Source organism: Symphodus melops (genome assembly GCF_947650265.1).
Source record: "Symphodus melops genome assembly, chromosome: 10".
Taxonomy (NCBI): domain Eukaryota; kingdom Metazoa; phylum Chordata; class Actinopteri; order Labriformes; family Labridae; genus Symphodus; species Symphodus melops.
The window spans coordinates 27,234,174-27,258,402 of NC_136700.1; the positions used below are offsets into that span (position 1 = coordinate 27,234,174).

Consider the following 24,229-nt stretch of genomic DNA (forward strand, 5'->3'; position numbering starts at 1 on the left):
CTCGTTCTTCTTCTGTGGTGTCAACATGTCGTCTCCTCACTTCCTCATGACATCACCGAGATGCCAATCTCAGTTAACCCAAAACAAGCAGCAGATTCACACTTAACATGCATGCTTTTTTTTTGGGTTAGGGTTAAGGGCTAACCCTAACCCAACCCTGACCCTGTCTCATTTGACAACACCATTATTAATACCACTTCTTTGTTTAGGTGTCATCAGGCGGGAGGCGGGGTTATACTTGGACTGGTCATCAGCCAAACAAGGCTAGCATACAGATACATTCACACTTAGGTTAGCTCCTCCCTAGAGTCAGCAGGTAACCTCACGAGCAGGTGTTTGAACTGTGGGTGGAAGCCGGAGAGAACCCATACAGAGAGGCTCCTGACAGACGGGGATTCAAACCAGCAACCTTCTCACTATAGAGGGAGGGGCTAGCCTCTGCTGCAGCCTGCAGTCCATAAATGATAAGAAAAATATATATCTCAATATTTTCCATTTTGTGATAAGTGTCTGACTGTAAAGATGTCGTGCACTTCCCTGTGTGTGCGCGTGCGCATAGATATATCTGTGCGCGTGCGTGCATGTTGTGTACGCGCTCTATTTTACGGCAGGCCGTGTGTGTTTACGGCAGACAGTCTGCTTCTGTTTCACTATGATAACAGGCTCGTTTCTCTACTCTGCAACTCTGTGTTTCCTGTCCGTGTCTGTCGGTGAGTAATGGCATTAACGTGATTAACGTGAACATTATTACTAATAACACACAATAATGTGTTGTAATGTATTTATATTAACCTCGTTTATTTCACCCGTTCTGACTGTTCACACATAGTCTCTCTTCATTAACATGCTCACATTAGAATAAATCCCTCTGAATCGTCTCTTTGGTGCTTTTAATGTGATAATAAATAATAATAATAAAACAAGCTGTTTGTGTTTGCGGCCTGATTCAGCGAGCTAACATCTCTCTAGTTTAAGATGGCTGCCGTGTCTCATTAAGTCACCCAGACATTATTTTAAAGTAAACGGTCACCAAACATGTATATTATATAGATATTTTATAGATATTTAGAACAGCAGCTACAATAATCCACTAACTGCTGCTAAACAGAACCGTTAGCTTAGTTAGCAGCGACCTCATTCCGGCGCATGCGCAGAACCTTCTTTAAAGGAAGATAAAAATGTGACTCAGTCAAGATGTTAAAGTTATTAAAAATACTTTTAACATATAAATATTCTTTTTATTCCACTCTTCAATTCGGCCTATATCCGGCTCTACTGGGACTAACTACTTACAGTCAGCTCCTCTGAATGACTTCAACAGTCTAACCTGGGATAAACAACACTAGATAAATAACACTGGATAAATAACACTGGATAAATAACACTGGATAAACAACACTGGATAAATAACACTGGATAAATAACACAGGATAAATAACACGGGATAAATAACACAGGATAAATAACACTGGATAAATAACACTGGATAAATAACACGGGATAAATAACACGGGATAAACAACACGGGATAAATAACACGGGATAAATAACACTGGATAAATAACACAGGATAAACAACACAGGATAAACAACACAGGATAAACAACACAGGATAAATAACACTGGATAAATAACTGGATAAATAACACGGGTTAAATAATACAAAATAAGTAACACAAGATAAATAACCTGAGTTAAAAACCACGGGTTAAATAACAGGTTATTTATCCCGTGTTATTTAACCTGGGATAAATAACACAGGATAAATAACATGGGTTAAGTAACAGTAAATAAATAACACAGGTGAAATAACAATGATATGGTGTTATGTTACGTTTTCCCTTGGTGGTTGATTGGTAAACTACAGTCTGAATTCCGTTGCTAATATTATAATAATATAATATATTTTGCTGAATACTTTATTTTCCTTTAAAATTGGACAAAGCTTCTAATCTTTGTTCCTAAAGTAAATTCTCCACTCACTTGTTTTAAGAGGATGGAACCATGACAACCAGCTACACTCCCGACTGTGAAACATTTGATCTGGCACAAAAACCGTGAAAACTGACATAAACCATCATTTCACAAAACATAAAGATTCACTCATTAATGAAACATTCAGTATGTTGAAGGCTCATGTGGTGTGTCATCAGACCAGCGCAGCCAATCAGGATGGAAGAATGCCTCTTCGGAATCCAATGGGTGATGTGACTGAAACCGTGTCAATATTTCGACGCCATCTGACCTGTTTTGAGGCAAAGGGAGCCTTTTTTAACTTCCCTGTATGAAATATGTGGAACATGAGAAATCCCTGACTTGTGAAAACCAGCTCAGCTTTAAATAAAGAAGCCTGTGCAGAAACATCTGGAGTTCTTAGAACAGGAAGTGTGACTCGTGTGCATGTCTGATACCGTAATGAGGTCACAGTCTCACTCGGTCTGTCAGGCTCACTTCAGTGTGACACAAGGGCCACACTATCAGGGCAGACATCTTGTTTACATCAAAGGCAGGCTGTGGATGGAGCCTGGCACCGCCATGTGGCACTGGGCGGTCCCCCCCCCCCCCCCCCCCCCCCTTCTGTGAGGCAGGGATTAATTGAGAGCAGCTACAGCCAGCCTCTACATGTCCCAGGTTACTCAGCCATTTTCCCGTGCTCACCCTGTCATGACCTGAGCCTGACCGCGCAGTCATTCGTCCAATCACAGGCAGCTTTGTCAGAACATTTGAGTGAGTCATTGTTTGGTTCAGGTCTGGTTGTTGACATGCTGTCCGTGTTCTCTCTGCAGGTGCTGATGATGCTGACGTAGCCATGAACTCTCTTTGGTGGAATCTCACTTGTTGACAGAAACTCGGACGTTTGACTTTTTGTCCTCACACACCCTGAAACGCCGTCAGCCATGTTGGATGCAGCTGAATAACGAGTAGCTGTGGAGGGGGCGGGTCTCTAGCTGTTCTGAGCTCCCAGCGACTGACTGCCATGTTTGTGTTAGAATGAGAAAGTGAGTAGGAGACGGCGAACAGAAGAGAGAGTGACGGGAGCCGCAGTGCTCGTGTTGGTTTCAGAGAAGAAGAGCCGTCCAATCAGGAGGCAGCCCGGCCCAGAGGATGACCAGCCTGTTCAGGCGCAGCAGCAGCAATGGCGGCTCCAGAAGTGGCAGCGGCGGAGGGCAGGGTCAGCTCAACAACAGTCGGTCCAACAGGCAGGTCCGACGCCTGGAGTTCAACCAGGCCATGGAGGACTTCAAGACCATGTTCCCCACCATGGACTACGAGGTCATCGAGTGCGTGCTGCGCTCCAACAACGGAGCGGTGGACGCCACCATCGACCAGCTGCTGCAGATGAGCATCGATGGTCAGGGCTCTGATGACAGCTCCGACTCCGATGACAGCATTCCAGCAGAGGTCAGAGGGGAGGTCCAAGGGCACCCAAACAATGGGGAGGATTAATGTAGACCTGAGGGGCTGGATTTTCACCCCCCCTTTTTATTGCTCTGTGTATCTTTTGTTCAAACATCTAGACTCAGTGACAGGAAGTTATCAGGCTTTGTACCAAAATAAAAGCAGATCAAAGGAGTCTACGTGAGTCTGCGTCCTGAGAAACCAAACTGTGTGTCTCTGTTTGATTCCAGATTCTGGATCGGACACTAGAGCCCGACAGTTCAGACGAGGAACCGCCGCCCGTCTACTCTCCACCAACGTATGACATGCACATTTATGACAGGAAGTACCCAGAAGCTCCACCCACACCCCCGCCCAGGTAAGGAACAGAAACAGAGATAGGGTTTTTCTGCTCCCTGACAGATTTCACATTCACCACTGAGACATTAAAGGGACAGTTCGTCCATTTTCATGAAGAAACCTGGTCGTGTTTTTGAATAGTCGTCCATCCCGCCCTCCTTTTCCCAAAAAGCTTCAGATCTTTTTCTGAACAGCAGCATTTTGCATCATCGCAGGCTGCTGAGGATAGAGGGGTGATACATTCATACATACTAACAGATTCACCTTTTAACAGGTTGAAGTGCTGTTCATGTAACTGTAATGCAGTCTGGTTGTTTCCTGTCACCCCTGATCCTCTCAGATTTGAAGCTGAACCTCCTCCAGGTCACCAGCAGGTCAGGAGCTACAGGAACTGGAACCCTCCTTTGCTTGGAAACCTCCCCGATGATTTCCTGAGGATCCTGCCCCAACAGCTCGACAGTATTAAGGTGAGTTCATATTATTTAATGTTTTGTTTTTCTATTTCAACATGACTATTGTGGAGTATCTTCAGGAGCAGGATTTCTTTCTCGTGGTTCTTTAGGAGTTATCAATACCTGGCTGGTTGTTTCCTGTTACAGACTAGTGATTGCATTAGTTAAAGGACCGTTACAGTGTTTTTACAAATGTCTCTGTCCAAGTGTCATTGAAGTGTTGCGTAATGTTTGAGTCCCATTTTTGGTTTCCATTGCTCTCCATAGGTCTCCATTGGCCTCCATGTGTTAGAGAAACCAGTCAGACTTCAGCTGGGGAGTTTGTGTTAGTACTGGTGGAGGGATTGAAGATAGGATAAGATAATCCTTTATTGACAGGATAGCCAACAGAAGACACAGTGCTAAAATGAATAAAAATGTCAAAATATCCATCAAAATAGTTCATAAAAAACCAGTAACAAGTCACTGGTGCACGAGACCTCTGCAGTCACAGACGTAGAAAAACCCCCCAGGAAAACTCAACCAGAGATTTGTCCATCTTGTGGCAATCAATTCATTATTTACCCACGAAAAAGAACCGTGATTGACCTTAAACTCTTGTTCCCACCACAGAGCTCTCAGAGCGGCCTCTCTCAGCCTTCATCCTCCTCCTCCTCCTCGGTGTCTTCAGTAAGCCAATGGACAGCCGGGTCCGGGTCTTTGTCTGGAGCTGCAGGGACCACAGGAGGTTCAGGTCTGAACGCAGGAGCTACAGAACAAGACAAGAAGCTGAAGCAGTATTTAGAAGACGAGCGGATCGCCCTGTTTCTCCAGAACGAGGAGTTTATGAGAGAGCTACAACGCAACCGCGAGTTCCTCATTGCCTTGGAGCGAGGTACGTGTGTGAACGAGAGATTCTCCAGAGAGACCTGCTCTTTGGTCCAATACCAAACAGCTAACTCTGTTTGGTATTGGTTCTTCAGTAAACTCTTATTGTCGTAGCTCCTGATGAGCGAAAGGTTCCCTGTGGAGTTTCAGAGAAGGACTTTTTAAACAGGGCATTAGTCTCCATAGAAAACTCCTCAGCCTTCCTTTTTATTCCCATCATCAGTCCGTGTCTCTCTAGAATGACTTCAGTCCAAGTCATGAATCTCAAACATGATTTTAACCAAACAGTAACAATAAGCATCCCAAAGCTACGAGCATGAAAGAGTCGATCAGCTCAAATGTTCAAAAGCAGAATCCAGATTCCAGCTGTGTTTGGTCTCAGGATTTCTCATAATGTGACATCTCATGGTGGGCACAGTTAAAACCTGAGGAGCCACAATGCCCAAAGCTGCAGCTCCCCCTGTGTCCACTAGAGGCTGACTCCCATGCTCAATTATCGCCACAAGAAACAATAAAATCTCATCGTATGGTCTTCGCCTTGTTCATCTGTGAGCGGCCATTTTGTTGTTTAAATTAATTCAATAAATTTCCAACTTTAGCGTTGTCCTATGAAGCTGCGTTCATAGTTCGGGGTTGTTTAACTCTTCTTTCTTCTTCTTGACTTGGACTGAATTAATTCCGCTTGTCTCCATTTTCCAGTCTAATCCACAATTTCCACAAAGTCCGTGTGTGCTACAGTCCGTCAGCGTCACGCATTGTGGCGCTGCTCGCTGCCACTCTGGTCAGTTTCCACAGCGAGCGCCGTGGTCCATCTCCAGAGCGTGCCAGGAGCGTCACTGTTCTCTGCCCTGTTTTAAATGCGCTCCACAGAGCTGGACAGAATAGATCGACCCAGACAGGAAGTCGGAGAAATAAACGCACAGAGCGTCCGGTCGAATAAGACGCAAGAAACAGACTCCAGGGGTCCGTTTCAGAAATCAGGTTTAGCGCAAACTCTGAGTGAGTTCACCCTGAAGTAAGGGACAGTCTGGGTTTTCTGTTCCAGAGAGCCAGGCCACTTTAGCTCTGAGTCCGTTACTATGGTAACCGAGTCTGTCTTCAATGAGTTTCTCTCCGTCTCCTCTTTCAGAGCCAGAAACGCTGCTTCATGTCCTGGTTGTTTCCTTCAGTATAAAGCGTTTGTCTGAACACAGATCCAGCCGGTTTGAATGTTCTCTGTCAGGTGTAGAAATGAAGCCTTTAGAGGAGGAGCCTGCATTACTCCTCACAGAATAAGAATCTACATTCAGGTCAGGAGAAGTTCATTTAATTCAGACTAATAAAGGAAACAGGATAAAGAGAGCACATTGAGCCTGTGTGTGTGTGTGTGAAAGCAGCTTTAAAGAGAATCAACACTTTGTTTCAGATAGGAGTCAAATCCCACCATGAGCCCAGTTTCTTCTCATGTTTCATTCTGTTTTAAAGTCACTTTTTTTCCTGCTGGATTGAATCTTAAAGAAAATATAATTGAGCTTTAAAACCAATTTTGCTGAAATTTGAACAGATTTCATGACGTGCTGATGTGAGCAGCTGTTTTCTCCTCCTTCGACCTGCAGCACTCTTTCTTTTTCTCTTCACCTGTTCATATTCTTTGTGTGTCCACGTGGAGATGGAGGTTAAACCTCTTTTTTCTCACCTGTTGCCATGGTGAATCATAGTATCAGGGCTTTTTCTCCTCGTGGTGCATGCGTTGAACACCGAGTGAACTGACTCAGAGTTGATTTAACAAACTCTAATCAGCTGATCTGGAACCAGAAGCCCGCACGGACTATTTGGAAATTGCGAGGTACATCTCCCGGCTTCCGATGGAAGGCTTCCATTGTTGTTCTAAATCCCAGCTCAGTTGAAGCTCGGGATGATTTTTGTATTTGATGTCATCACATCATCAGTGTTCATAACATCTGCTCTCTGTTTTTAGATCGCTTGAAGTATGAGTCAAAGAAATCAAAGTCCAATCATTCATCTAGCATGGAGAGTTCTTCAGGTAGATATCACTCATCCAGCTTCCTCTGCTCAGCTCACACACTAAATACCTGCACAGGTGCTTTGAGTGTTATTCTGTACTGTAAGTGTGCATCGTGCTGCTGTGTCTGTGTGCAGGAGAACAGTACTCTGCAGCTGCAATGGAGGCTGTCTCCGATGACGCCATGTTCAGGGACAAACTCAAACACATGGGCAAATGTAAGTCTGATCTTAAACACCTCTGCTGTGAGGGCAATCGTCCTCCACGCTTTCTGTTTATGTTGGGGCCAATATTGTCAACTGGAAACACGCCTAAACATGTTTGAAGTAATTTAAAATAAAAGTTCCCTCCATCGGAATTAAACAGATGAAAATTAGCTAGTTGTTAGCTAACTCTGGTACGAAGCTTTTCTTCTCTTCTGAGATTAATGTTTCTCATTCAAATAAACTAAAAAAAAACCCTAAACTAAACCATGACTGACGTGAACATCTTTTTGTGGCCTTCAGCTACCAGGAAGAAGCTGTTTGAAATCGCCAGAACGTTCTCTGAAAAGACGAAGAGGAGGAAGTCCAAAAGGAAGACGCTCCTGAAGCACCACTCGTATCCTTTGCTTCACATCAGCTGACAAACTCGGGTGTGTAAGTCAGTAAAGACGCCAACAGGGAGGAAATGATTCCTGTCAACATGTTCTGGATGGTTTCTTTTTGAATCCTTCAAACTTCTACTTCCAGCTCAGCTTTCATTTCCTGCAGTCTGTGAAGTTCATGATGTCTGGAGAGAGAAATGAGACGCACACACAGCAGAGGTCAAACTGATGTCTGATTAAAACTTTTACTTTAAAAACTTCTCGTCAAGCAATGAATGAACTTTACATGTTAAAATACTTTGACCTGTTTCACTTCTCCGTGTGAAACTCTAATGTTAACCATCAAACTTCTCTGGCTCTTTATCCGGTGTCCGTGACCTCTCTGTGACCTTCCTCCGTGACCTCTCCTTGGCCTCCCTTCGTGACCTCTTTTTGACCTCTGTCTGTGACCTAGCTCTGTGAACTTTCTCTGTGACCTCTCCTTGACCTCCCTCTGTGACCTTTCCTTGACCTCCCTCTGTACCTTTCCTTGGCCTCCCTTCGTGACCTCTCCTTGACCTCCCTCTGTGACCTTTCCTTGACCTCCCTCCGTACCTTTCCTTGGCCTCCCTTCGTGACCTCCCTCCGTGACCTTTCCTTGGCCTCCCTTCGTGACCTCTTTTTAACCTCCCTCCGTGACCTCTCCTTGACCTCCCTCTGTGACCTTTCCTTGGCCTCCCTTCGTGACCTCTTTTTAACCTCCCTCCGTGACCTCTCCTTGACCTCCCTCTGTGACCTTTCCTTGGCCTCCCTTCGTGACCTATTTTTGACCTCCCTCCGTGACCTCTCCTTGACCTCCCTCCGTGACCTCCTCTCCACAAACATGTTTTCAGTTCTTAGCTGAACTCTTTCTCAGATTGGGCACGGCCAACTCTACAGCCAACCTCCTGGATGATGTGGAGGGAAACCCCTGTGGTAAGAGACCCTCCATCACCATGGCAACAGCAGACATGCCATGAAACGTTTGAAGAAATCTACTTGTGTGCGTTCAAACTGAGCTGAGTGAGTTTTTGTTGATTTCATGTTTGTGTGTTTTGTCAGAAGAAGACGGTCGGCCACGAAGAGCAAACACTCAGGAAGAGAACGAACAGCGGAGCGACAACTTATCATGGTGAGGTCCTCCTCACTCCTGTGACCTCCTTCCTCTTCTCTGTTACCACGCTCTGCCCTGAAATCCTCCTGAGTTCAGAGTCACATCCCTAACCCTCTTTATTTATCAGAGCCTACGGTGCACCTTCAACATGGTGGCAGCATAGAGGACGAGCTCCCGACAATGAGATTTAAAAGCCTATAAATCAGAGTTTCAAAGTTCAGTTTTCAGTCTGAGAAAGAGACGATAAGCGTGCTGAGGGGAAGACGGAGCTCAACCAGTAGAGCCAGCTGAGTCAGAGCCAGCTGAGCTTGTGATTTTGAAAGAGTTAAAGAAATAAAAGAAGATATTGAATTAGCAAACAACAGGAGGAGCACCCCCCCCCCCCCCCGTTACGCCGCCACGACATTCAGATAAAGAAACATCACGGCCTGAAACGGCGCTCTCTGTCCCGTTTGCATTGCTCTGATTAGCCAATGAATAGCCTCAGACACTTTACCCACGCTCCTCTGAAGCGCCACACTCTGGTCCCAGTATGGTTACTTCTGGCTCCTGATAAACAAGTTGGTAAACTCTGAATCAGAAAGACTCCAATGGGCGCCGTTCGGGCATTGTTGTTGTTGTTGTTGTTGTTCTCGTGCACCAGGAGTTCTTTGTCTGAAAGCTACAAATAAAAATCTGTGTATGAAACACCTCCCGCTCACGCCGTCTCTCTTCTGGTTTTCAGATCGTCCCGGGCTGCACTATATCAGGGTTTCCATGGCGACGGCCTTGCAGCTCTTCCTGTCCCCTCCCTTGTTCCCCTGAGTGAGAGTGGCCGTGGTGGGCTGGGAGAGGACTGGTCCCAGTACTGTAAATGTATAACCTGTTGATATGTTCTTATAACGGCTTCCTTTAGACGGGCAGGAGCACGAGTGTCGCGGTGACCCTGTCAGTAGCAGACTGCGAGGCTCTGATTGGCTCCCTCAGGCCGGGCAGCTCCGAGTGCACACGCCCCTTTATATACACTAAACCATGTAGAGCTTTTATACCATGTTTTCTTAAAACCCGACTCTAATATTTTTGTCTTTTTTCAGCGTCAGGGTCGTGTAACTGAATTTCTTCTAATGTGTCCGAATTCTGCGGTCGTTAAAGTCGCGGCTGCACGCACACGATAACCAGCTGATCACGTTTACAGGAGCGATGATTCCACCATCGTTTGGTTTGTCTGGACAGGAGGAGACGAAGCAGAACACAGGTAGAGGCTGTGCATGGCATCTTTGAAATCAGAGCGACGAGTTCCACCAGGGGGCGCCATATGATTTCACAATCACTCCACATCGGCTCACACAACAGTTTATTCCTGATCATGAAAATTTAGATATTTTCGCACAAACCGGAGGGACATTTCCCTTTCTGTCCTAGAGGTCAAAGGTTAAGATTTCCCAACGCAGCTTTCCTCTCTCTCTCCTCCGTCAGATAATATTCACATCATGATTGACATGTTGACCTTTGACCTGTGTCAACACCAAGGACAATTTTTATTCGTCTCAGCACGAATTGTTTATTGACAAGCCTCTGAGAACAGCTCATCAATAAAAAGCGCCACACTTCAGTTGTTGTACCCTTCAAAATAAAAGCGCCACACTTCAGTTGTTGTACCCTTCAAAATAAAAGCACCACATGCTGTAATGTTTGGAAGTGCAACTAGCAGAAACTTGATTATTTTCCGGATGCATTGTGGATGGAAAGTGTTGTAACAGGCGCTGTTCTCCTCACCGAGCCTCACAAACCAAACTCGTGTGAATCAGTTCCTCCACAGCGTCACTTCTCACTCTGCTGATCATCTGCCAGCTCGCCAAACCTCCGCGATTAAACGTTCTCGAAGCCATAAATATCAATTTGCATTGCCATATCTCAGCTCATCACGCCATACTTTTAACGCCGATGACATTTCCACATGAACCATGGATGTGTCTGTGTGTGAGGATAAAGAAGCCTCCGATTGGACGATCGCCACGAGAAGAATCGATCTGATTGGATGAAAGTGAAGACATAAAAAAAAGCGAGGTTTTTCATGGACCCTTTGTAGCGCTCTTCCTGTTTGTGTTGATGTGAAACTAGCATGGAGTCCAGATGTAGTAGAGTCTGCTGTAGCCTGAGTGAACGACCACGAGACGAGAGACGGTTAGATGAGTTCACTTATCCTTTTGTCAATAAAGTGTTTTTTATCACTTCACAGAATCTTTCTTCTCTCGTCTCTATTTATACTTAAAGATGTCTGATGTGATTACTGACGTGACTTTAAGATTTAAATATTAAAACGTTTCATTTATGAGCCTTGACAGATTCATGTTAAATAATAAGTCTGGTTATTTAGTGTGAGGTCACGTCAGGTGATCCCAGAAGTGTCGGCCGGCGGTGTGTCGCTGAAACAAAGTCAATCAGCTGGATAAACAGATTTATTGATTCACTTGAAGGTTTTAGGTTTAGTTAATGTGAGAAGAAGCTCAGTAAGTCGAAGGCGGGAAGACAGTCAAAATAAACTCAAGAAAGTTAACCCGGGACACACACACAGACACACGCGCACACACACACACACACACACACACACACACACACACACACACACACACACACACACACACACACACACACACACACACACAGACTTTGATCCCAAACAAAAACAAATGGTTTGCTGCAAAGCAGACAAAGCAACAGAAGATTAAACTAACAAAGGGACAGAAATATTAATCGAGATTATAACAATGAATTATAAAGAAGAATAAACTAACAAATATACAGAATGTTAATGTATATTAATTGAGACTCATGAATTATAAAACTCAAACTGTAAATAAACGTGCCTAACAAATTAATGATCTACAACATTACTCATACAGTCAGCTGATGGCGACAAAGCTCCGTTTCAAACTAAGAAGCAGAGGGGGCGGGGTTAATAGTATCACTGAGGCAACGGTGCTGACGTTTACGGTCCCGCCCACCATGTGACGTCACAGCCTTCCGTCAGTAGAAAGCAGGTCCCTCTCAGTGTGGAGCCATTATCTTCACGTTCGTCCTTCCGTCTACAGCAGAAAACTGCCATATTAAACGTGTCAGAAACAGTTTTAAATCTCAGCGAAGTGTTTTCATCACGGAGTTATAAAGTGAAATAGATTTTAGAGTCGACAAAGTTCAAGAAAAGATCTTTTAACGTGTTTTACGTTCAGCTCGGCGGAGGGATACCAGCGGAGGAAACAGGCTCTTTTATTTCCTTTAATTTCGCCAAGTGCTCGGATTATTTTCTCTCAGTTCTGTGTCTTTATTTAGATGGCAAGCTTCCCAGAATCTGTACACCAAAATGATATAGGTAAGTAGACTTCTATCTGCATTTATGTAACGTTTCCGCTGCCCCTCCCACTGTGACGGGAACGTTTGACTAAACCATTAAAAATGTTTGTTCTCATCTACCATTATTTATAATATATCATTATTTAAAAATATCTATAATAATCTATCATTATTTATAAGGTATTTATAATCTATCATTATTTAAAAAGATATTTATAATAATCTATCATTATTTAAAAATATTTATAATCTATCATTATTTAAAAATATTTATAATCTATCATTATTTAAAAAAACATTTATAATCTATCATTATTAAAAAAAACATGATGATAATGTATTTTTAAAATTATTATAGTCTATAAATATTTAAATATAGTATCATTATTTAAACAATATTTATAATCTATAATTAAAAATATACATCTATAATCTATAAATATTTGAAAACATATATAATAGCCTATCATTATTTAAAAAATATTGTAATCTATTGTTATTCAAAAACTATTAATAATAATCTATATTTGTTTAAAATATATTTACAATAATCTCCCGTTAAAAATCCAAACTTTTAACTTTTCACAGTAATCATGACACCATGTGTTGGACTGGTTCTGTTCACTAGCTCATTAAATCTCCGTAAAGGTTCTTTAATGTTTCTGTTTATTTTGGGTCCAGTAGTTCTGTCAGGTTGTTTTAAAGTGACAGACTGAAGAAGATAACCTGAGCGTCAGGTAAACAGTGCTGTTACTCAGTTTGCTCTCCTGCTAATGGGTTTATATTATGAAATGAGTGAGGGAAATTATTAACAAAGTAAATATATTGGATTTTTTTACACTGTTTGCAAGCTTTACACCACATATGTGACACCTCAGGTATCCTTTGAAGTGTCCACGCCGACCTTGACATTAGTGTGGAGAACATGAATGATGTTGACGCGTTTGTTGTTGTTTATTCAGACGTGGACGCAAGCATGGAGGAGAAACTGAAGCTCTTTGTTTCTCTTTATTCGTCACACCTCTTTTCCTTTATGCACAATATTTCACTCCCATTGCTCGTCCAATCAGATGGCAGCGTCAGTGACAGGCCCTCTTGTGTATGGCGTGTCACAGAGGACACCCCTTTGCTGTGATTACCGTGTTCCTGTTAATCTTTGACGTCCCTGTGTTGTTGTCCAGGTAAGGCTAAGGTCATCGGTGAACTCCTGGTACCTGTTGCTCCCTTTGAACAGAAGTCTGGGCGCGAGGCTTGGACCGTCGCCTTTGCGCCTAATGGTTCCTACTTGGCGTGGTCTCAGGGTCATCGCGTTGTGAGGCTCATTCCCTGGACGCCATGCTTGAAGAACTTGTGAGTATTTAAAATACGCTCAGTGCCATCCTGTCAGCATGTCTCTTACAGGCCGACTCCTGCACACGCTCTCACCTGTAAACGCACGTTGTTGTAGACTGTCATCAGACAGGAGGAGTGCAGGAGTTTACCTGTAAGAAAGGTTGGACACATACGCCTGTCTTCTGAAGAGTGTGGACGTGTCTGAAAGTCAGTGCTGGGAGACATGAGACGGCGTGTTCAGCGGTGAACAGCTGATTTATGGTTTGAGGAGACGTTTCCAGATTCCACAGCGAGTGACTCGCTGTTGCGACGTGTTCAGTTTGTTCTTACATAACAAGTTCTCTTTATTTTAGCTAAATGATTCATTATATTCAGACCCCCCCCCCCCCCCCCCCTCCTTAGCCCCGCCTCCACCCACCCGAGAGTGACAGCTCGATGATTAATGCAGACTAACATCCAGAATCCTCGGTGCTCCCAAACACCCCGCCTACTCAAAGAAACACTCGAGTTATGCAGACCAGGAATTTCCCAACTTAAAATCTGTTGGTCTTATGTAACACGTTCCCCTCCTCACACACACACACACACACACACACACACACACACACACACACACACACACACACACACACACACACACACACACACACACACACACACACACCTGAAACCCTAACACAGAGAGCTGACGACATGTGTCCCACATAATCAGACGCCTTTCTGCTTCACTGGTTCCTTTTCCGTCTCCAAGCGGCCTTGTGACTCTCCTCGCCGCCGTGTGACTCAGTCTGAAGAACAGAAGCTTTTTGTTCAGCAGGCGGCTGGGCGGCTGGTTTCCTGCAGACTGTGCAGCAGATTGTTTGAACAGATGCAGATATACTGCGTTGTTGTGAGAGGACGTGTGTGTGTGCAGGGCTGTAACAGTAAACAGACCTTAAAGGAGCAGTGACACGAGGTTAAAGTTCTGCTTCTGTCTTTGCTGCAGCTCGCTGGGTCACGGTGGGGAACGCACCGACGCTCCCAACCCTGAACATCTGTCCCGTCGGGGCAGTGATGGAGGTCAGGTTGTCCTGGCGGACGGAGAGCCCCGCGAACACACCATCGACTGCGGCGACACCGTGTGGGGGCTGGCGTTCGGCTCGTCCGTGCCAGAGAAGCAGAGCCGCTGCGTGAACATCGAGTGGCACCGCTTCAAGTTCGGCCAGGACCAGCTGCTGCTCGCAACGGGCCTCAACAACGGACGCATCAAGATCTGGGATGTCTACACTGGTGAGGACACGCCCCCTTCGAGCCTCATGACCTAGCTGCTGCGTGTTACTAAAAAGCTTTGATTAATCCTCATCGGGACGCATGTTTGCAGGGAAACTGTTGCTGAATCTGATGGACCATACTGACGTGGTGCGGGACTTGACCTTTGCCCCTGACGGCAGCCTCATGCTGGTCTCTGCGTCCCGAGATAAAACCCTGAGAGTGTGGGACCTCAAGGATGACGGTACGCACATCTACTTCCTGTTTACAGAGTGAAGATAATCCGAGTTTAAAGCTGGACCTGATGAGGAGAGGAAATGTATCTCTCGCTCTCTCTCTCTCTCTCTCGGTCGAGAGAGGTGTCGAGTTAACGAGTTGTCAACAGAATCATGTGACTTATTGTTCTGATGTTTAACTTCAACACAAGAGTTGTTATACACAACACAGTTGATATGAGGGGCCCTGAACCATCAGAAAAACAGATTATTTGACCTCTGCATGCTGAGGCAACAAGGGAAGGAGGAACTCCTCTCTGCTTCCTCCTTCCTCACTCCTCTCCTCTCTGCTTCCTCCTTCCTCACTCCTCTCCTCTCTGCTTCCTCACTCCTCTCCTCTCTGCTTCCTCACTCCTCTCTGCTTCCTCCTTCCTCACTCCTCTGCTTCTCTTCTCTCTGCTTCCTCACTCCTCTCCTCTCTGCTTCCTCACTCCTCTGCTTCTCTTCTCTCTGCTTCCTCACTCCTCTGCTTCTCTTCTCTCTGCTTCCTCACTCCTCACTCCTCTCTGCTTCCTCACTCCTCTCCTCTCTGCTTCCTCACTCCTCACTCCTCTCTGCTTCCTCACTCCTCTCCTCTCTGCTTCCTCACTCCTCTCCTCTCTGCTTCCTCACTCCTCTCTGCTTCCTCACTCCTCTGCTTCTCTTCTCTCTGCTTCCTCACTCCTCTGCTTCTCTCCTCTCTGCTTCCTCACTCCTCTCCTCTCTGCTTCCTCACTCCTCTCCTCTCTGCTTCCTCACTCCTCTCTGCTTCCTCACTCCTCTCTGCTTCCTCACTCCTCTGCTTCTCTTCTCTCTGCTTCCTCACTCCTCTGCTTCTCTTCTCTCTGCTTCCTCACTCCTCTCCTCTCTGCTTCCTCCTTCCTCACTCCTCTCCTTCTCTTCTCTCTGCTTCCTCACTCCTCTCCTCTCTGCTTCCTCACTCCTCTCCTCTTCCTCACTCCTCTCTGCTTCCTCACTCCTCTCCTCTTCCTCACTCCTCTCTGCTTCCTCACTCCTCTCCTCTCCTCTTCCTCACTCCTCTCTGCTTCCTCACTCCTCTCCTCTCTGCTTCCTCACTCCTCTCCTCTCTGCTTCCTCACTCCTCTCTGCTTCCTCACTCCTCTCCTCTCCTCTTCCTCACTCCTCTCTGCTTCCTCACTCCTCTCCTCTCTGCTTCCTCACTCCTCTCCTCTCTGCTTCCTCACTCCTCTCTGCTTCCTCACTCCTCTCCTCTCCTCTTCCTCACTCCTCTCTGCTTCCTCACTCCTCTCCTCTCTGCTTCCTCACTCCTCTCCTCTCTGCTTCCTCACTCCTCTCCTCTCTGCTTCCTCACTCCTCTCCTTCACTCCTCTCCTCTTCCTCACTCCTCTCTGCTTCCTCACTCCTCTCCTTCACTCCTCTCTGCTTCCTCTCCTTCTCTCCTCTATGCTTCCTCACTCCTCTCCTCTTCCTCACTCCTCTCTGCTTCCTCACTCCTCTCCTTCTCTCCTCTCTGCTTCCTCTCCTTCTCTCCTCTCTGCTTCCTCACTCCTCTCCTTCACTCCTCTCTGCTTCCTCTCCTTCTCTCCTCTATGCTTCCTCACTCCTCTCTGCTTCCTCACTCCTCTCCTTCCCTCCTCTCTGTTTCCTCTCCTCCTCTCCTTGCTGTCTCCTTGCTCCCTCTTCACAGATCTGTCGGTGTGAGCTGTGTATCTCTGTCCGTGGTGAACTGATGTATTTTGTGTTCTGCAGGGAACATGGTGAAGGTTCTGCGTGGGCATCAGAACTGGGTGTACTGCACAGCAATCTCCCCCGACTCCTCCGTCCTGTGCTCCGTGGGCGCTGGCAAAGCAGTACGTAGAGAAGTTCCTGTTTCCCTACCTGTGTGTGTATCTGCTTGTTGTGTCAATCAACCTCCAAATGAAACCCCTCCCAGTCTGCTGCGCCTCCAATGACAGCTCAGAACAAACTAATGTGCCTGCTGTTGTGATTAGTCGAGCTTCATGCTTGTCGTAGGTGTGCATGCAGAGCACCGATCTTAAAGATGATGAACTGTAATCATGTTAGCTCTGTGTAAAGGTTAGCGCACACTGTTAGCTTAAACTATGCATGGAGGTTGTTAGGCTGTGTGTGTCCCTACAAAGTGTGTCTTGCTCTTCCTGTCACAGGTGGTGGCAGAGCTCAGTGTGTGATTGGTTTTGAACGGAGCGCCGCGCTGACATTTTGAGCAGCCGGTGTAAACCGCGGACGCACAGTGCGCAATGCCCAAAGGCCTCGCCAGGGGCCGCCTGGCACCTGACCCGCAAGGTCAATCTGTACGTAGGTGCTGCTCCGTGTCTGTCTACCTCTGCTGTCGCAGTTCCTCTTATTTAATTTCAGTTTTAAACTGGTTGTTAAACATCCCCCCCCCCCCACCTCTCACTCTCTCCTAAACCCATCTCTACCCCCCCCCCCCCATCTTTAAATAGCCCCGCCCTCTTTCTGCACACACTAGCTTCTCTTTGTAACCAGGATCTTTACTGTCACTGTCAATGTTTCTCTTCCACATCCATTAGAAGATTAACAGGCAGCATGCTCTCACTCCATGTTCCCTTAGACCTGTGTGGCTTTACAAGCAGCTGCACACACACACACATGAGCTACACACTCTATACACACACACACACACACACACACATGAGCTACACACTCTATACACACACACACACATGATCTACACACTCTATACACACACACACATGATCTACACACTCTATACACACACACACATGATCTACACACTCTATACACACACACACACATGATCTACACACTCTATACACACACACACACACACACACACACACATGATCTACACACTCTATACACACACACACACACACACACACACACACACATGATCTACACATTCTATACACACACACACACACACACACACACACACACACATGAGCTACACACTCTATACACACACACACACATGATCTACACACTCTATACACACACACACACACACACACACACATGATCTACACACTCTATACACACACACACACACACACACACACACACACATGATCTACACATTCTATACACACACACACACACACACACACACACACACACACATGAGCTACACACTCTATACACACACACACACACACACACACACACACATGATCTACACATTCTATACACACACACACACACACACACACACACACACACATGAGCTACACACTCTATACACACACACACACACACACACACATGATCTACACACTCTATACACACACACACACACACACACACACACACACATGATCTACACATTCTATACACACACACACACACACACACACACACACACACATGAGCTACACACTCTATACACACACACACACACACACACACACACACATGATCTACACATTCTGTACACACACACACACACACACACACACACATGATCTACACATTCTATACACACACACACACACACACACACACATGATCTACACATTCTATACACACACACACACACACACACACATGATCTACACACTCTATACACACACACACACACACACACACACATGATCTACACATTCTATACACACACACACACACACACACACATGATCTACACACTCTATACACACACACACACACACACACACATGATCTACACATTCTGTACACACACACACACACACACACACACACACACACACACACATGATCTACACATTCTGTACACACACACACACACACACACACACATGATCTACACATTCTCTACACACACACACACATGATCTACACATTCTCTACACACACACACACATGATCTACACATTCTGTACACACACACACATGATCTACACATTCTGTACACACACACACATGATCTACACATTCTGTACACACACACATGATCTACACATTCTATACACACACACACACACACACACACACATGTTGTACACACACACATGATCTACACACACACACACGTTGTACACACAGATAGAAGAGCAGCTTGTGTTTCCTGTTTCTCCTGTGAGAGTAGAAAAAGAGGAAATGAGTCAGTAAACAGAAATGTGACCGTTTATATAATCATTAACTTCATCTGTCAAATGTGTGTGTGTGTGTGTGTGTGTGTGTGTGTGTGTGTGTTTGTTTGTTTGTTTTACTGACTGTGTGTGTGTGACTGTGTGTTTGTGTGTGTTTGACTGATTGTGTGTGTTTGACTGAGTGTGTGTGTGTGTGTGTGTGTGTTTGACTGATTGTGTGTGTGTGATTGTGTGTGTGTGATTGTGTGTGTGTTTGACTGAGTGTGTGTGTGTGTGTGTGTGTTTGACTGATTGTGTGTGTGTGATTGTGTGTGTGTGATTGTGTGTGTGTTTGACTGATTGTGTGTGTGATTGTGTGTGTGTGTTTGACTGAGTGTGTGTGTGTGATTGTGTGTGTGTTTGACTGAGTGTGTGTGTGTGATTGTGTGTGTGTTTGACTGAGTGTGTGTGTGTGATTGTGTGTGTGTTTGACTGAGTGTGTGTGTGTGTGTGAAATTGTGTGTGTCTTAGCGTTGTGGCGTAGCCTTGCTGCTCGTGTGTTCCTGGTTCGATGATTAATTCTCTTTAATTGGTGCGGCTCATTAAATGTTTATACTTCCTGTTTGACTCGACCAATCACGGCTCCCGCTGTAACAGCCCCTCCTCCCCTTCCAGGTGTTCCTGTGGAACATGGATCAGTACACCTTGATCCGGAAGCTGGAGGGCCACCACAATGACGTGGTGTCGTGTGACTTCTCACCAGACGGGGCGCTGTTGGCGACCGCCTCTTATGACACGCGGGTCATCGTGTGGGACCACCACACGGGCACCAACCTGCTGGAGCTGGGGTAAGATGTGAGCGCCCTCTACAGGAAGTATGGCAGCACGCCAACGGGAGCGTGTGGCTGAAGCATGTTTTTTTCCAAACACGCCTGCTGAAGGTCAATCAGCTGGTAGGATTTCCTGCTGAAACAGGAAGTGTCTTAAAGGGAACATGTGACCTCCACTGGCCGTGGTTATGTAACCCGTGTAGTGGAGCGAGCGAGTGTTAGTTATCTCGCCGTTCTTTCCACTCCTGGTGATAAATGTGCGCTGGGTGTTTTCCGAACGCTCTGACGCTGTCTCCTCGCTCTCCAGACATCTCTTCCCTCCTCCGTCTCCGATCTTCGCTGGAGGATCAAACGACCGCTGGGTTCGCTCCGTGAGCTTCAGCCCCGACGGGCGCAGCATCGCCAGCGTCACGGACGACAGGTGAGACTGTGACATCAGCACACGCTTGTTTTTCATTGGCAAATTCTTTCAGGTTAATTCTGTTTCCAACAAGATGTGTGTGTGTGTGTGTGTGTGTGTGTGTGTGTGTGTGTGTGTGTGTGTGTGTGTGTGTGTGTGTGTGTGTGTGTGTGTGTGTGTGTGTGTGTGTGTGTGGAGCGTGTGTGTGTGTCTTGGCGTGTGTGTGGAGCGTGTGTGTGGAGCGTGTGTGTGTGGAGCGTGCGTGTGTGTCTTGGCGTGTGTGTGTCTTGGCGTGTGTGTGGAGCGTGTGTGTGTGTCTTGGCGTGTGTGTGTCTTGGCGTGTGTGTGGAGCGTGTGTGTGGAGCGTGTGTGTGGAGCGTGTGTGTGGAGCGTGCGTGTGGAGCGTGCGTGTGGAGCGTGCGTGTGGAGCGTGTGTGTGGAGCGTGCGTGTGGAGCGTGCGTGTGGAGCGTGTGTGTGGAGCGTGCGTGTGGAGCGTGCGTGTGGAGCGTGCGTGTGGAGCGTGTGTGTGGAGCGTGCGTGTGGAGCGTGCGTGTGGAGCGTGCGTGTGGAGCGTGCGTGTGGAGCGTGTGTGTGGAGCGTGTGTGTGGAGCGTGCGTGTGGAGCGTGTGTGTGGAGCGTGTGTGTGTGGAGCGTGCGTGTGTGTCTTGGCGTGTGTGTGTCTTGGCGTGTGTGTCTTGGCGTGTGTGTGTCTTGGCGTGTGTGTGGAGCGTGTCCCCGCTGATGGAGAACAGCAGCAGTTTGTTTTTCTCTCTGGGACTCTTAATGGAGCTGCTGTGTTTGGACACGTCACATGACTGCCACAAGAACGCCATTTATCAGTGTGACAGCTGGCTGACCACGCTCTAAAGAGCTGGTGGAAAAAGTGAAGGAGGAAGTGGCGTGGAAAAACAAACGGGAGCAGACTTCCTGTTCTAAAAGGTCTCTGTGTGGCTCTGCTCTCAGGTTGGTTCGTTTCTGGAGCATCGAGGAGAGAGCGCCTCAGGCCATCGCAGCGCTGCCCAACGGACTCTGCTGCTCCTACTCTGCTGAAGGAAGTGTGCTCGCTGCTGGGTGAGACACACACACACACACACACACACACACAGAGACAGACACACACAGAGACAGACACACACACACACACACACAGAGACAGACACACACACACACACACACACACAGAGACAGACACACACAGAGACAGACACACACAGAGACAGACACACACACACACACACACACACACACACACACACACAGAGACAGACACACACACACACACACAGAGACAGACACACACACACACACACAGAGACAGACACACACACACACACACACACACACAGAGACAGACACACACACACACACAGAGACAGACACACACACACACACACACACACACACACACACACACACAGAGAGACAGACACACACACAGACACACACACACACACACACACAGAGACAGACACACACACACACACACACAGAGACAGAGACACAGAGACAGAGACAGACACACTCTCAGACACACACACACACACACAGACAGACAGACACACACACACACACACACACACACACAGACACACACACACAGAGACACACACACACACACGTATACTGGTCCTCCAGGTTTCTGTCAGTTGTGTTTGACTTTCTTCCTGCGTTGATCGCCCTGCTCTTGTTTACTCTCTCTCTTCCTGCGTTGATCGCCCTGCTCTTGTTTACTCTCTCTCTTCCTGCGTTGATCGCCCTGCTCTTGTTTACTCTCTCTCTTCCTGCGTTGATCGCCCTGCTCTTGTTTACTCTCTCTCTTCCTGCGTTGATCGCCCTGCTCTTGTTTACTCTCTCTCTTCTTCTTCTTCTGCAGAACTCGTGACGGCAGCGTGCACTTCTGGGAGAGTCCGCTTAGCGTCTCCAGTCTGCAGCACATGTGCAGGATGGCTCTGCGCCGGGTGATGACCACGCAGCAGGTGGAGACCCTCGCCATTCCCACGCCACTCCGAGACTACCTGACCTACAGAGTCATCTAAACCCGAGCCCAGAACCAGAACCCCCCCCCCCCCCCCCCAGCGGACCCTGCAGCAGCAGGAAACTGGAAACCAGTGAACCCTTAAAAACACTGCTCACAGCTGGACATTGTATTGTTTTGTACATATTTATTTTTTATACAGGAAGTGCTTTAGTAAACCCCCCTGCGTGATATCAGTGTTCGACTTTAACCGCCCCCTGCTCGCCGTGCAGCGGGGCTCTCTCGAGTTAAAGGGAAGACACGCGTTACAGCCTCGACATTTCTTCTATTGAAGACGAGAAACGAGGACACGTTCCCCAGGTCCCCTTTGCCCTGTAGCTCCTCCCCCTCTTATTATTTATCTCCTCGCCGTTTATAGGACAAACTCATCCTGGAACGAGACGCAGCCAGAGTTAGAACGTTTGATTCGTGGTCACGCTGCCTCACACACACACACACGTTAAAGTTACGTGTTTGAACACGCCGTCACACCTCGCCACAGACGAACGGTGCAGCGCCACGACGTAGAGCGATAAATGAACACCTCCATGATAGTGTGAGATCAGCAGACATCACGCCCTGACAGACTGCGACCCACGATGACGTCAGAGCTCCAGCCGCCACCTGCAGCCCGCCTCCAACATGTCTGAGAGCGTGTGGTGGCGTGTGGAGAAGGATCCTGTATGAACTCTTTATTTTCTCTCCTCTGTTCTTAATGTTCCTCTCAATGTGAAAGTGTCGACACGTCTCGCCGCTCAGAGCGGGAGGCGTGTCCAACCCTTTGAAGCCTGTCAGGAGTTTAAATGTTCCAGAAAGGTTTCGATTTTCAGATTGTGGCGAGGCCATGTGATGAAGGGAAGTTCTGGACGGCGTCTCCCGACTGCGCTGAAGCCAAAGGTTTCCTCTGTTATGTAAGAGCTCGCTTTCAGACCTGCTGACTCACGTGTGGCGCTGCAGAACATAACGTGGGTCTGCAGGACTGGTCAGCACTTAGCCCCGCCTTCTGCAGGACACGTTGGTCAGCACTTAGCCCCGCCTTTAAACCCGTGTTTGAAGTAGAACTGTCACCATGAATCACACGCCGCTGCGCCTTTGACATGTCATTTCACCAGTCCCAGGTTTCCACCTGATGACATCACACATTGACCTTTGAACTGTTTGACCTCACTTTAGGATCCCTCACCATTTCCAGTTTCTGCGCTGAATTTCCTGTCCTCGCCTTCCATCTACCAAAAGGGCCTTACTGTATTTCAAAATAAAAGCATACAGGAAGTACAGCACTCTCAGCTGTAATCTCCCTCATGCGTTGTGATTTAATGGTTGACGATTCTACTTTGAAGTTTCTAAAGTTCTCTGAATGTTTGTTTGAAGTTTGAAATAAAGATTTTTAAAATAAAAGTTTTGTTATTTAGAGAGCACACACCTTCAGCTCGTTGGCTCCTCCCACAGCATTGGCACAACACAAAGCGCCTGTCGGCCATTTAAAAAAACACCTCTAGCTCCTAATGACCTTAATATTTACAGTCTACTCCGCCTCCTCCTGAGCATAAGCACGTTCCCCCTTTCTTTACTAGACGCTCTGAGCCAATCACAGAGCTTGCCAGCAGGGACGCGAGCTAAGTACTGGAATTATTTGGACATGTTGAATATGATATCGACGCTACAGCGGGTAGGAGATGTCGGCACGTGGTATTTTGTGGATTGACAGAAGTGCTGAATTTGACGCCAAAAGGTTTCAGCCGTTGATTTCTGACTATAAATCGGTTAGCCCCGCCCCCTCTGACCTTAGTTGAAAAGGTCATTATGTGGGACGCCTCTGTGTGACCACAGGAAAGAATGACAACAGCTTATATTACCTGGCAGGGAACACCTTTGGCTCTGAGAGTCAGAGGAGACACGAAGAACCCGAGACCCCGAGCTGATCCCGGACCGGACTTCATGATGAACATGGACGTCATGTGCCATGTCCTCCAGGAGGGGGGCCAGGGTTCAAGTCCAACCTGTGGGTT

General features: G+C 46.9%; 2 protein-coding genes and 1 long non-coding RNA gene across 4 annotated transcripts; 2 read left to right on the top strand and 1 right to left on the bottom strand.

Annotated features, from left to right (window-relative positions):
* Window positions 1–597: 597 nt before the first annotated feature.
* On the top strand, window positions 598–9,926 carry cuedc1b (CUE domain containing 1b). 2 transcript variants are annotated; one of them, XM_079354910.1, is made up of 11 exons: window positions 598–710; window positions 2,787–3,402; window positions 3,630–3,757; window positions 4,079–4,205; window positions 4,803–5,064; window positions 7,015–7,080; window positions 7,197–7,277; window positions 7,566–7,659; window positions 8,541–8,599; window positions 8,726–8,795; window positions 9,502–9,926. In XM_079354910.1, coding segments are annotated over exons 2-11 (1,185 nt in total). In that variant the 5' UTR covers window positions 598–710; window positions 2,787–3,105; the 3' UTR covers window positions 9,503–9,926. The 2 variants fall into 2 exon arrangements, with proteins under 2 accessions (XP_079211036.1, XP_079211037.1); XM_079354911.1 differs by having other exon boundaries at window positions 8,729–8,795.
* LOC306831049 lies at window positions 7,667–8,533 on the bottom strand. Its single transcript, XR_013780050.1, has 3 exons — window positions 8,264–8,533; window positions 7,856–8,227; window positions 7,667–7,790 (listed from the first exon to the last, which is right to left on the bottom strand). It is a non-coding gene; the product is annotated as an uncharacterized lncRNA (long non-coding RNA).
* Window positions 9,927–11,758: 1,832 nt separating the features above from the next.
* wsb1 (WD repeat and SOCS box containing 1) lies at window positions 11,759–23,618 on the top strand. The gene is made up of 10 exons (XM_079354722.1): window positions 11,759–12,126; window positions 13,289–13,457; window positions 14,425–14,708; window positions 14,800–14,931; window positions 16,673–16,773; window positions 19,651–19,823; window positions 20,113–20,226; window positions 21,170–21,277; window positions 22,080–22,263; window positions 22,298–23,618. The coding sequence occupies exons 1-9, from the start codon at window positions 12,087–12,089 to the stop codon at window positions 22,240–22,242; spliced, it is 1,284 nt and encodes a 427-aa protein (XP_079210848.1). The 5' UTR covers window positions 11,759–12,086; the 3' UTR covers window positions 22,243–22,263; window positions 22,298–23,618.
* The last annotated feature ends 611 nt before the right edge of the window (window positions 23,619–24,229 follow it).